General features: G+C 41.2%; 1 protein-coding gene across 4 annotated transcripts in view; it reads right to left on the minus strand.

Moving 5' to 3' along the window:
- Window positions 1-4,233: 4,233 nt before the first annotated feature.
- macf1a (microtubule actin crosslinking factor 1a) overlaps window positions 4,234-13,874 on the minus strand; it is a 651,250-nt gene continuing 641,609 nt past the window's right edge. For all 4 annotated transcript variants that reach the window (XM_041213072.1, XM_041213073.1, XM_041213071.1 and 1 more), the window contains 2 exons: window positions 9,475-9,586; window positions 4,234-5,376 (listed from right to left, as the gene is read on the minus strand). In XM_041213072.1, the coding sequence (XP_041069006.1) occupies window positions 5,129-5,376; window positions 9,475-9,586 (360 nt within the window). In that variant the 3' untranslated portion in view covers window positions 4,234-5,128. The remainder of the gene's footprint in view (window positions 5,377-9,474; window positions 9,587-13,874) is intronic.

A 13,874-nucleotide genomic window follows, 5' to 3' on the forward strand; every position in this document is an offset into this window, starting at 1 on the left:
AGCCTATCTAATCTCCTGCTATGGCTCCATTCTTTGCATCCTCATGTCCAACGGGTGCAGACTTAAGCATGCCACAAGTGGTTCAGTCATCCATCACCAAGGCTAGCTGGACCACATCACTCTCCTTTGTCAAACCTGCTCATTGCTCCCAGACCACCCAGTAGAGCTAGTATAACTTCAGTTTCTATTCCCCCACTACCAACAGACTCCTTAAATGGCTCTTGCCTTCCCCCTTATTCCACACTAAAAAATGCAAGGGGCTCACAAACCTTGTTCATTCAGTTGCCTCACTCACTTCACCTTACCCAGTAGGCTATACCTCCCCGCCCTCACCTTTAATTCATGCTTTCCAGTTCCTCCGGTCACCCCTCATGCCTTCTCTAAGCTCATCTTCTCTGTTGGCCACTACCCGCTATCTTGACCATCTGCCCATTAAACTGATGACCATTAACTTCCCTCCTTGAATGTCAGTTGATGTAATAAACGGTTCCTCTTCTCAGGTGTTATCGGTCTGGCTTTCAAAATAACTGTCATCAAATCCTCTTTAAAACCTCCACACTCTCCCTTGTCCTTGCAAATTACTGCCCCATCACATACTTTGCAAAGTTCTTATATGTATTGCTGCCAAATACATGCTCATCTTTCCTGAACTACTAACTTGAATCTTTCCAAGCAAATTACTGGCTCAGCCCTAATTAAAGGGTATACCCTGTACACCCAAATCTAAGTCATTGATGTACCATCAAGGAAAACAGTGATCCTAGCACATCCCTGGGAAATTCCACTGTATACTGTCATAGTCCACTATATTATGAATTTTTAGTCAATACTTTAAAATTTTGAACACCAACAGATTATTAAAAGGGTTGTTGCAAATCATGTGCCCTTTGGCATTTCGAGCTCCACAGTCCTGAGTCTCAAGCAAATATCCAATTAAACATGGACATTCAGAGTCATCCAGGGAATTCACACATCCCTTTGTTTAAAAATGGACCATCAACAAAAGAACAGCAGCATTCCAGCTCTGAGGAAGGGTCATACGGACTCGAAACAATAACTGTTTCTCTCTCCAAAGATGCTGCTAGACTTGCTGAGCTTTTCCAGCATTTTCTGTTTTTGTTCCAGCATTCCAGCTGGCTCATCTTTGTTTCACCATGGACAAAAGAAACATCAAAACTCGATATGTGTTAGATGAATGTGAATTATAAGATGTCAAACAACACAGGATGTGTAATCAACAAACCACCCCTTATTAGAAAAAAAGGTTGAACTTGTACAAGTCACATGGTGAGGAAGCCACTTTGTTGCCTGCTCTTAAAATAACAGCTCGAAACTGTCTGCAGAGACAGTGTTACATCAGAAAACCATTGAATCAGCTGTGTCATATAAACAGCTAAGGCAATAAACAGCAATACCTCGAAAGTGGGAGGACTCACCCCAGCCTGTCCCAACTTCGAGTTCACCTGAGAACCAACCTCCTGAACATTCAATTACAAGGAGCCTTGCAACTTACTGAGAATCCTCAGCTTTACAAGACCTTCACTACAGCTAAAGCACCAACTCATCTAAGAAACTACAGGCTTGTCACAAAGACAATTGCAAATGTATTGTTTCACCTTCAACTGTATCTAATCATTGTGTGAGAGAGTTGATTGAATGAGGCATTGCACTTTAAACCTCTGGAACCAGGGTGTGACAATAATTAACCTCATTTTAAAAACGCCTCAAACTTAAAGCTTGCTGCTGGGATAGCTTAAATTGAGACCATTACTCTGAGGGTGAGAAAACACACACCTTTTACAAACACATTGATCACAGGAAATAGAAAACAGATAAATTTTGTCCGTGACAATACCTTCCTCCAATTCACTACTACCCTCCATTTCCTGTAACTCAGTCAACTTTGTATCCATGCTGCCAGTGTCCCTTTTATGCTATGAACTTCAACTTTGCTGACAAGCACTTTATCAAACACACACTTTTTGGAAGTCCATATAGACCCCTTCAACCACATTACCCCGATCAACCTCTGTTAACTCATCAGAAAACTAATTTAATTTGGTTAAACATGATTTGCCTTTTACAAATCCATGCTGGTTTTCTTTAACCTACACTTGTCCAAGTGACTGCCAATTTTGTCCTAGATTATCATTCCCAAAGGCTTTCACACCAAAGTTAAACTGACTACCCTGTAACTCTTTCGAGTACAAACCCGTTTCCATCTGTTTCAGATGTTGTTTCATAGTTTGCCATTGTGAGATTTGAACTCTTGATCTTGGGGTTACAAACCCAGTACCATAACCACTTGGCCATTTAGGCTAAGCCTCAGTTATTGGCCTTTCTCCAATTAAGCATTTTACTCTAGATTGCTGCTTTTCCATAGTATAAGGTTTAGATGAGCCATGTTCATTGTTCTCTAAAAGATCGCTCACTGCAACTTGGTCCACATGACCTACCTTATCAGGCTGGAGATGTATTGTCAAGAAAATTCTACTGAGCACACATCAGAAACTCTTCTCCCACTCTGCCCTTTGCACTATTATCTCAATCTATATTAGGATAATTAAAGTTCCCCATCACTACTACTCTTTCTTGCAACTCTCTCTAATTTTTCTACAAGTTTGCTTCTCTATATTTTTCCCACTGGAAGGTGGTCTATAGAATATACCTAGTAATGTAATGGTGCCTTTATTGTTTCCTACCTCAAATCAAATCGATTCTGTTCTTGGCCCCTCTAGAACATCCTCTTACTCCAGCCCTGTAATATTACTCTTAATAGTGCCATCTTCTTCCTTGCTATCCAGGAATATATAGTACCCAGTCCTTCCTCTTTTGAGTCAGGATTCCTTTATTGCCACATCATATTCCCATGTGCCTATTTACACCCACAGTTCAGCAACCTCATATGCCATACTTTGTGGTTTTACATATGTGCATCGTAAACCTGTATTGGTTATTTTATTCCTTTAGTCTGAACCTAGGTAATATTTTACTATTTCTTTGTTGTTCTCTCCCGATCCTTTTGAACATTGTTTCTCCTTCCTAATGTTACATCCTGGTTCCCAACCTACTGCCAAATGAATTTAAACCCTCTCCCACAACACGAGCAAACTGCCCCGTGAAGAGACTTGTCCTGGCCTTGTTGAGGTGCAACCCCTCTCGTCTGTGCAGGTCCCACTTTCCCCAGAACTGGTCCCCATGTCCAAGTAACATACGTCAAAATTATCCAAGAGTCAATTAAGTGAGATAAGCACTCTTCCTTACCTTGTCATTCTCCAGTATGAAGCCGAAGTGGTCAGGTGGAAGTAGCTTTTTAAAGGCTGCATTCCAAAGTCCATCTGAACCTGATTTGTTCCAGTTCAGTAATCTCAAGTAGTGAACAGGTTTTATAGTCTAAAGAGACTGTGGGGACACTCAGCAGCAAATCATCATGCAAGGTTAATTAGTCATTGTCATTGAATCAGGTCCTGTTCACAATGAAGTTTAATGGTGCAGAATGGCTGCTTGTTATTTTCTTCAAAGAAACAGTTAAGTCTGCAAAATGAAACATGTCATTGCCACAACATACTTGCCCATTTACTATTTCATTAATCTGGTCAGCAGCTTGCGCCACAATCTAATGCAGCATTTGTTCTGTCACATGCTGAAGACATGTGATACTGTATATTGAGTAAGCTGAATATGGTGACAAGGGTTTTCTGTTTGACCCTTGGGCTTATGAGCGATTACCTACACACTTAGCAAGTAAAGTACACTCCTTAAGTTCTCCTTTGGGAACAAAGGCTCTCTTACAGGTGCTGGCCAAGACACTAAAAACTTTACTAAGTAAAATCCCAAACTGTAACGGCAATATTGAATTGTGGATAATTCTTCTCCCCATCTACCTCCAAGTGTGGCTCGGTTAGGGACTCAAAGATGTCAACAATAGTAGATTTTTTTCATACTTTTTTTTGGTATTTTTGGTAATAGCATTTTAAACACTAACTGCAGTCGAAACTTGATAAACATATGAAAAATGCGTTTGAATCAGATTTTCTGTATACTGGGAAATTTACACTAGGATGAATTTTATGATCATTTAGCATCAAAAGTAATAATCAGGTCAAATTGTCTGTGCTTACTGCAACTGAAACCTGTCACTAGAAAGGTGTAAGCACCAAGCTTAAAAGAAAATGTATCTATGGAACAGGGAAAACCTTCACGCCCTTGAATAATTGACATTGAGACAAGAAAAGCAGTACTTAATTTTTTTTTAAGTTACTGAAAGCACATTTTCTTTTGAATACAAAAAATGAATGTTTGACTCATTGGTACAATTTAAGTTGAAGATTCACACAGCGACATGGTCAGACTAGATATCAATAGAATATAAATACGGCTGCTCATGTAGCCCCAGTGGTCAGTTCAAATGAACAAAAAGCAGCATAAAAAAGTGAGAAAAAGGCCTCGCTAGCAACTGCTGGTGTGGCCCACATAATAATCATCAGCTGCTATTAAAGTGTCCTTTATACTGCTTACAAGATAGCAATAGTCTTTTACAACTTGCATGTGCACTTTTTGTCATAATTATTTGCGTAACTTTCAGCAGGCAAAAATGAACAATCTTAAAAATAAGTAAAACTGTACATCGCTCCATTTTTTTTTCCCACTTTAAATACTCCGTGAGGTATCCGTGATTTCTAACAAACACTGCAGCATTTGTCTTGCTTACACAGCAAGTCATGTTTTCTTTTAAAGGGTTGTATCCTAAATGCAAGTTTGTTTTTAAAAAAGCAGTAGTTCAAATCTTCAAGAGAACATGAACACATTTAAATTTCCTTTCTTTTTAAAAGCATTCTCACTTCCCTCAGACACAGAGGTCATGGGAACAAAATATGGATGTTTTATCTACATAAATATTCACATGAAAAAACTTTTAACTTACAAAAACAAAAACAGATAAGGTACAATGATAAGGCAGCATTAGACCACAATTAATCTTTTACAATGGTGACAACAGTACTTTTTTTTGTAGAATATCATACATCTGGTATCTGGTGGTTTCTAAAACAGGGTGTGTGTGTGTGTGTGTGTGTGTGTGTGTGTGTGTGAGAGAGAAGTGGCTATCTATTCAACAGTATCATTTATATTATCTTCTGGTGTTTGTGTTTTTTGGGGTAGTTTTCTTTGAGGGTGTTGGGATTTTTGAAGGTTTTGTAGAACTCTTCCTTGAACTTGCTTGGGATCCTGCTGTGCTGGATTCAGAAATATCCGAGCACATCGACTGCGTCTCTAAAAGGTCAAAATCAGACGCGTCACTGCCTCGCCGGCTGTTTGCCCTGCTGCCAGCGCGACTCCCAGCCCGACTTGTTGGCCTGCTTGGTGTCCTTTTAGAATCTGTAGAGACGAGAAAGTCAAAAGAACAAATCAAAGTTATCCTAGGGAGATACTGCATTTAACTGCTAGCAACATATCACTTAGCCAAATGCTTGTTTTCCCTTGCACTCAAAGTGGTGTCCTTTTATTTTTGTCCTAGGAATTGAGAGATTAAAAGTTGTTTTCCGTTTCCCCCTCCCAAATTTTTTCTCCCCAACTTGCTGTGGTGCAATTCCCCCAGATCTATCCTCTGGTCCCTGCCCAAGTGCCATACTTCAAATGTGTGTTCACGGCTTGGAGATGGGACTCTGGAGTAGCTCCAGAAATCCAAACAAACATATTTCAAACAGACATAGCTGGATCATGATTTGGAGGGGACTTGGCTTATTTTCCCTTTAACTTGGAGGTTAAAGCCTAATTATGTACATGCAGTAACACAACAAATCAGCCATTTAAGTTTGCAACAGCTGTTTTAACTTTGCTTTGTCCAATTTGTGTCTACCAGTTAACGGCCTCACCCCCAAAATGGAAAATACTAATTATTTTCAGAATATTCAATCAACTTATATTTAATACCAATGTCACTTCATTTTAAATAATTCCCATGTGCTATCACTTTTAATTAAATCATTTATCTCAAACATTAGAGATTTGATTGCAGTCACATGTCACTTTCATTGCAACATTCACGCTCTGCTGGGCTTAAAACGACAGACTAGTTTGATCCTTTCATGGTACTATCCGGTGATTCTTTACGAAATCCTTCACAAGGTACATGAATTAATTATCCCTTCACTGTTTTTAAGAATAAGCAACTAATCCAGAAAAGCTTGATTGCATGCAGAAAGTTAAAATGTGATCAAACATATTTAGTTGTATATCGGCCAATTGCATTTTTCTTTAAGCGTTTTCTCAGCCAATTTTTCCTCTCCCATCTTCTGCTTGTTCAGGTACAGTTCCATGGAAGCCAGCTGTCAAGTGGATATTATCTATGTCTCATCTTTAATATTGTATGTTGTAAGGGCATTTCATAAGGACACCTCAGTTGAGCCAGAATTGTAGGTAATTATCTTCTCACTGCTTTTAGCGAGAAGCAGCTATGCCACACATGTGACAATCATATCATAATCACTGAGAAGAAACAAATCCAAGCATCCAATGGCCATGTAAGGCATGCGGTCGCATCTGCTTATTAATTGTTGATGAGTTTCATGAAAATATTGAATTTGAAATCCCAGGCAGTAAATGTGAGTCAATTCTGCTGAGGAATGGATGCACGTCATACCACCAACAAATAGTGAGGAAGGGAGAGCAATGAGGGTGAGGAGTTTAGGTGTTTTAGGGTGGAGTGTGGATAATGCTTTTAAAATAAGTGGCAACACTGGAACAAAATAGAGATAAGTTTGGTAGCAGAAAAGTGAAATAATAACAATAGCAACAGCACGGTGCCTTTAATGTAGTAAAATGTCCTATGCTGCTTCAGAGGTCGAATCAGACACAAATGACTCTAAGCCAAGGATGATGTTAGGAGAGGTGACTAGGATTTTAAGGAGGTCTTAAAGGAGAAAGGGAGAGGGAAAGATGGAGGAGTTTAGTGTGAGACTTAAACAGCTAAAGGGGTAGACAATAGTTGGCGAAGAATCAGAGTTGTGGGATGGATTTTCGGGTTGGAAATCATTACAGAAGGCAAAGTGACATCATGAAAGGATTTAAACATGAGAATGAAGATTTGAAAATGAAATCGTTGGGGAACAGGGAGCCCTTGTAGGTCAGGAAGGACAGGAGTGACCGACGAATAGGGCTTAATGTGATAGAGGATACGGGCACCAGAGTATTGGGTGAACTGTCGTTTATAGAGTGTGGAGGATGAGACACTGCCCAGGAGAGCACTGGAATAGTAGAATCTGGAGTGACAAAACGCCTAAGTGTTGAGCTGCAGATGGGCTGATGCAGGAAAGAAGATAGATGATGTTACACAGATGGAAAGCATGATGAAAAGGATATGGAGTAGGAAGCTGATGGGATATTGATATTGCCAACAGTCTGGTTCAACCAGAGACATTGGCCAGGGATGCAGGAATGGAATCAATGTCACGTGTATGGAGCTTATGACAGGGGCCAGAGATAATGGTGCTGGTCTTCTCGATACTTAACAGCAAGAAATTGCAGCTCTACCAAGGTTGGATTGGCAACACAGGGACAGAAGAGGAGTTGAGATAATGTCAAAAGCTAGAAATGGGTGTTGTCAGAGTACATGTAGAGAGTGATCTTGTGTCTTTAGGCAATTCCATCAAGGAGTAATTTGTGGATGTGAAGGTAAGGATAGATCCTTGGGAGACTCTAGAGTTACAAAGGAAAACAAGCCATTGCTGGAGATGCTCTGGCAACGATTGGATAGCTGAGTGGAACCAGGTAAAAGTGGTCCCACTCAGTTTGACAAGTTGGACAGAGGGGCATTGGAAGAGTCAAGTGGTTGACTACAAAGATTGTAGAAAGGGAAAGAAGGAATAGGAGGAATACTGCATGGTCACGGTCACTGAGGATATCAATCACAACTTTGATTGGACTGAAAACTGAAAATGCTGGAAAAAACTCAGCAGGTCTGACAGCATCTGTGGAGAGAGAAACAGAGTTAACGTTTCAAGTTTGTATGACCCAGAAGGATCATACGATCTGTGTTTATTTCAGATTCCAGCATCTGCAGTATTTTGCTTTTACAACTTTGGAGCTGATTCAGAGTTTACAGGGCAAAAGCCTAGATGAAGAGATCAATATGAATTTGGAAGATGATAACATGCTCAAGGATTTGAGAGCAAAGGGAAGTTGGAGAGGAGGTGGTTGTTCCCAAACATAGAGGGGACCAGGGTGGGTTTTTGAGGGAGAGGAGTGATGATGGCTATTTTGAAAGCAAAGTGGCAGTACCTGCGTACGTCAGCCAGCATGGGTCAGGAAAGGAATTTCGGTGGTCAGTATCTGGTGGAAATGGGATCAAGAATTTGAAGTGGTCTTATGAGCACTATGTACCCAGAGGACATGAGGGGAGAAAGGAGAAAAACTCAATTAGAGGGAGCTTTGTGGGAGGTTTGGCTTTGTAGGCAAGACAAAGCAGCAGTGATAACTGAATAGATGATGTCAAAGAAGTTCTTGAGCTCCTCATACTTTTGTTGGAGATGAGGGTGAAGGGAGTTAAGAGTTGCTGGTAGTAGAGAAGAGCAGTTATCTTCTCTTTCCAGAAAGATTCCAGCGTCACGGGCAATTTTGGCAGATGACAACGAATCCGAATTACATTTGCTGTGGTTCAAATTGATGACAAAACTAGTTGTGCACCACACATGCTGAAGTCTTCCCCTTGGACTTGAAAGAGCAGAGCTGGGAACTGGGCCAGGGAGAATAATAACAAGGATGAAATATTTTACTGGGGGCAAGAGCATCAAAATTGAAGTGAGAGAACGGTTGAGCAGATCTTGTGCATCATCTTGTATCATTGGATAATGGAACCTGAAGTTGATAGTGGGGTGGGGGAAGGGGCAATCAAATAGATTCTACTAGGAGTTTGTGGGGTAAACTTTAATAGTGAATAAGGAGATAAAAGATAAAGGGTGACAGACTATGAGAGAAATGTGTAAAAAAAATTCAGAGACAGAAAACTGAAGATTTCAAGTGTGAAGCAAACAAAAGAAATAGAACTACAGAGCTGTATTGTAATTGTTGATTTCTAGGTTTTGCAGTTTGTAAGTGTATTATTTTGGTAATAGTTTATCTCATCATAAATAACTTTATTCAATATTCAAGTAATCTGTTGCCCAGTTCTGAGAGGTATATTTTCTTACATTAGCACAAAGTCATGAAATAGTTAACACATTATAAAATATTTAACTGTAAATATAAAAGATCTAATCCAAAATACTTTAAATGAAAATAAAATGTCAACTTCTTGAAGGAGAAAACCTCCAGACTCTCAAAGAAAATACATCTTGCGCCTTAAGTCATTCCATATTTTCCAAATCCACTATTGCAGAAGCCAAAAGATTTGTAGCAGGTTCCTACTCAAACACGAGAGGAACATCTCACCATCTGTAACCAACCCCATTAGATTTCATCATTATTTTTAGAACTCACCAGTTTTGCTGGATTTAGTGGCAGCAGATGTGCTGCCATTGTCTCCAGTGAGCGAAGCCTTACTGGAGTGGTAGCTTGGTCGTCTGAGTTTACTACCTTGTGCAGGCGTCACCTGGTTTAAAGTACAAAAATTAAAAAATGCCAAGAAAAAGCTGACTAAAGAACAGTAAAAAATATAAATGCAAATGGCTCACAACATCATTCATAACTGAACATTATATTCATTTTCTAGCCAGTTACAAATGGCTTCAGGTCCATTATAACAGGATTAGAGTCATAGAGATATAAATTTTACAGCACGAAAAGAAGCCTTTTGGCTCATCATGTTTGCGTTGGTCACCAAGCCCCTATCTATTCTAATCCCATCTTCTAGCACTTGGCCCGTAGCCTTGTACGCTATGACATTTCAAGTGTTCAATTAAATGCTTCTTAAATGTTGTTAATTCAGAGGAAGAAACGTAGGGGGCTGAAGAAATCTTTAAATGTCTTTAAAATTGCAAAAATGAAACACATATCCTTTACAGAAGTTGAAGGTTCTTATTGTCTGAACTCTACATGATGCTTGATTTCACTGTTGTGACCAAAGATAATGGCAAACTCAGCCCTGTAGCCCTGTCAGCCCAGCAAAGTCCTCCTTACTAATATCTGGGTGCTTGTGCCAAAATTGGGAGAGCGGTCTCACAGACTAGTCAAGCAATAGCCTGACATAGTCATACTCGCAAAATTATACTTTACACAACGTCCCAGACACCACTATCACCATGCCTGGGTATGCCCTGTCCCACCAGCAAGATAGGCCAGCACAGGTGGCGGCACAGTGGTGTACAGTTGGTGGGTGTCACCTTGGGAGTCCTCAACATCGACTCCAGACCCCTTGAAGTTTCATGGCATCAGGTCAAACATGGGCAAGAAACCTCCCAATTACCACTACTGCCACTTGCCCCACTGCCCTCCTCAGTTGATGAATCAGTACTCCTTCATGTTGAACATCACTTGGAGGAAGCACAAAGAGAGAGAGAGTGGCAAGGGTGCAGATTGTCCCCTGGGTGGTGAACATCAATGACCATCACCAAAAGTGGCTCAGTAGCATCACTACAGACCGAGCTGGCCAAGTCCTAAAGGACTTAGTTCCTAGGCAGGGTTTGCAGCAGGTGGTGAGGGAACCAACAAGAGGGAAAAACTTAGTTGACCTCATCCTTACTAACCTGCCTGCCACAGACACATCTGTCCATGACAGCATTTGCAGGAGTGATAATCATACAGTCCTTTTGGAGACCAAGTCCCATCTTCACATTGAGGATATCCTCCCATTATGTTGTGTGGCACTACCACTGTGCTAAATGGGAGAGATTTCGAACAGGTCTAGCAATTCAAGACTGGGCAACCATGAAGCGCTGTGGGCCATCAGCAGCAGAATTGTACTCAAACACAATCTGTAACCTCATGGTCCAGCATATTCCCCACTCTACCATTACCACCAAGCCAGGGGATCAACCCTGTTCAATGAAGAGTGCAGGAGGGCATGTCAGGAGCAGCACCAGGCATACCTAAAAATGAAGTGTCAATCTGGTGAAGCTACAACGCAGGACTACTTGCGTGCCAAACAGCATAAGCAGGAAGCTATAGGCAGAGCCAAGTGATTCCACAACCAACAATCAGATCTAAGCTCTGCAGTCCTGCCACATCCAGTGGTGAATGGTGGTGGACAATTAAACAATTCACTTGAGGAGGAAACACCACAAATAACCCCATCCTCAATGATGGGGGAGCCCAGCTTATCGTGTAAAAGATAATGCTGAAGCATTTGCAACAATCTTCAGCCAGAAGTGCTGAGTGACTGATCCATCTTGGCCTCCTCTGGAGGTGCTTAGCGTCACAGATGCCAGTCTTCAGCCAATTCGATTCATTTTACATGATATCAAGAAACGATCGAAGGCACTGGATACTGCAAAGGCAATGGGCTTTGACAATATTACAGCAAGAGTGCTGAGGACTTGTGCTCCAGAACTTGCCAAGCTGTTCCAGTATGGCTACAATATTGGCATCTACCCGGCTATGTGGAAAACTGCCCAGGTATGTCCTGTCCACAAAAAGCAGGACAAATCCAACCTGGCTAAGTGCCGCCCAATTAGTCTACTGTCAATCATCAGTAAAGTGATACAAGAAGTCATCGATGGTGCTATCAAGCATCACTTGCTTAGCAATAACCTGCTCGCTGACGCTCAGTGTGGGTTCTGCCAGGGCCACTCAGCTCCTGACCTCATTATAGCCTTGGTTCAAACATGGACAAAACAGCTGAACTCCAGAGGTGAGGTATGAAATCGAGTCAGCATTTGACCAAGTGTGGCATCAAGGAGCCCTAACAATACTGGAGTCAATGGGAATCAAGGAGAAAACTCTCCGCTGGTTGAAGTCATAACCAGCACAAAGGAAGGTGGTTATGGTTGTTGGAGGTCAATCATCTCAACTCCAGGACATCACTGCAGGAGTTCCTCAGGGTAGTGTCCAAGGCCCAAACATCTTCAGCTGCTTTGTCAATAACCTTCCTTCCATCACAAGGTCAGACGTGGGGATGTTCGCTGATGATTGCACAATGTTCAGCAGCATTTGCAACTCCTCAGATACTGAAGCCGTCCATGTCCAAAAGCAGCAAGACCTGGACAATATCCAGGCTTGGGCTGACAAGTGGCAAGTAATATTTGTGCCACACAAGTGTCAGGCAATGACTATCTCCAACAAGAGAGAATCTAACCATCACCCCATGACATTCAATGGCATTACCATTGTTGAAACCCCACTATCAACATTCTTGCGGTTACCACTGACCAGAAACTGAACTGAACCAGCCATATAAATACTGTGGTTGCAAGAGCAGGTCAGAGGCTAGGAATTCTGCAGCAAATGGCTCATCTCCCGACTCCCCAAAGCTTGTCCACCATCTACAAGACACAAGTCAAGAGTGTGATAGAATACTCTCCACTTGCCTGGATGAGTGCAGCTCCAACAATATTCAAGAAGCTTGACACCATCCAGGACAAAGCAGCCCACTTGATTGAAACCGCATCCACAAACATTCACTCCCTCCACCACTGACAAACAATGGCAGCAGTGTGTACCATCTACAAGGTGCACTACAGGAACTCACCGAGGCTCCTTAGACAGCACTTTCCAAACCCATGACCTTTACCATCTATAAGGGCAAGGGCAGCAGATACATGGAACACCACCACCTGGAGGTTACCCTCCAAGCTACTCACCATCCTGACTTGGAAATATGTCGCTGTTCTTTCACTGTGTCAAAATCCTGGAACTCCCTCCCTTACAACTCTGTGGGTGTACCTACATCACATGGACTGCAGTGGTTCAAGAAGGCAGCTCACCACCACTCTGTCAAGGGCAATTAGGAATGGGCAATAAATGCTGGCCTAGCCAATGATGTCCACATCTCACGAATGAATTAAAAAAGACTGAACTTGGGATGCTGCTGGTCTCCCTAGTCAAGTACTGCACCACATGAACTTTTACCCTGAGCTACGAGACTTTACTGGCATGTTCAAAAGCTCTTGTCCAAAATGATAAAAAATCATGAAAATTTATACAAAGTTTTAATTTAAAAGCTTACCCACTCACTAAGCAACAAGATCATAAACCAGAGTGAACACTTAAGACACAAAAACACAATTTATACTCATACTAGAACTTTTAACACCTAACATAATGAAAAGTTAACATCAGTTCCAAAGAGCAAATTTTGTTGTGCTCTTTGTTGGGGTCATTTTACACCGACTGTTCCATCATATTGGGTTGTCTACTGAGATTTTTAAAAAAAATTACAATCCACGAAGTGTCAGTTTGACTTCTAGGTTAGAAGGTTAGGGGTTCAAGCCCCCTTCCAGGACTCAATCATAGACACAATCTAAGATGACTTCAGTATAGTACTGAGGGAATGCTGTATTGTCTTTCAGATGAGGTGCTCATCTGAGGTTCCGTTCACCCAAAATGTCCCATGGAACCATTTGAGGAGGAGCAGCGAGTTCTCTAATGTTCTTTCAGTATTTATCCCTCAACTGTCACCACCAAAACAGGTTAACTGGCCATTATCTATTATAGGACATAGTAACTCACTTTTAAAGCTTTTAAACACTTTGGGATATTACGAGGATGTAATAAAACCACTATATAAATACGTAGTCACACAGGTCACAATCATGAATGTAAAGCTGTGTCAAAATTTGGTAATTAAAGAATTATAAGTGCTACATGAGTAACCAGCAGAAACATACACAACACAAAGTTCTAGATTGTGATGCAAGTTCTGGCACACATGTTTATCCTGAAGAGCAATCACATTGAAATTTTACAGATTAATGAGAGCAGAGTTACAAGGAAACAAATTGCAG

The sequence above is a fragment of the Carcharodon carcharias genome, chromosome 19 (assembly GCF_017639515.1).
Source record: "Carcharodon carcharias isolate sCarCar2 chromosome 19, sCarCar2.pri, whole genome shotgun sequence".
NCBI lineage: Eukaryota > Metazoa > Chordata > Chondrichthyes > Lamniformes > Lamnidae > Carcharodon > Carcharodon carcharias.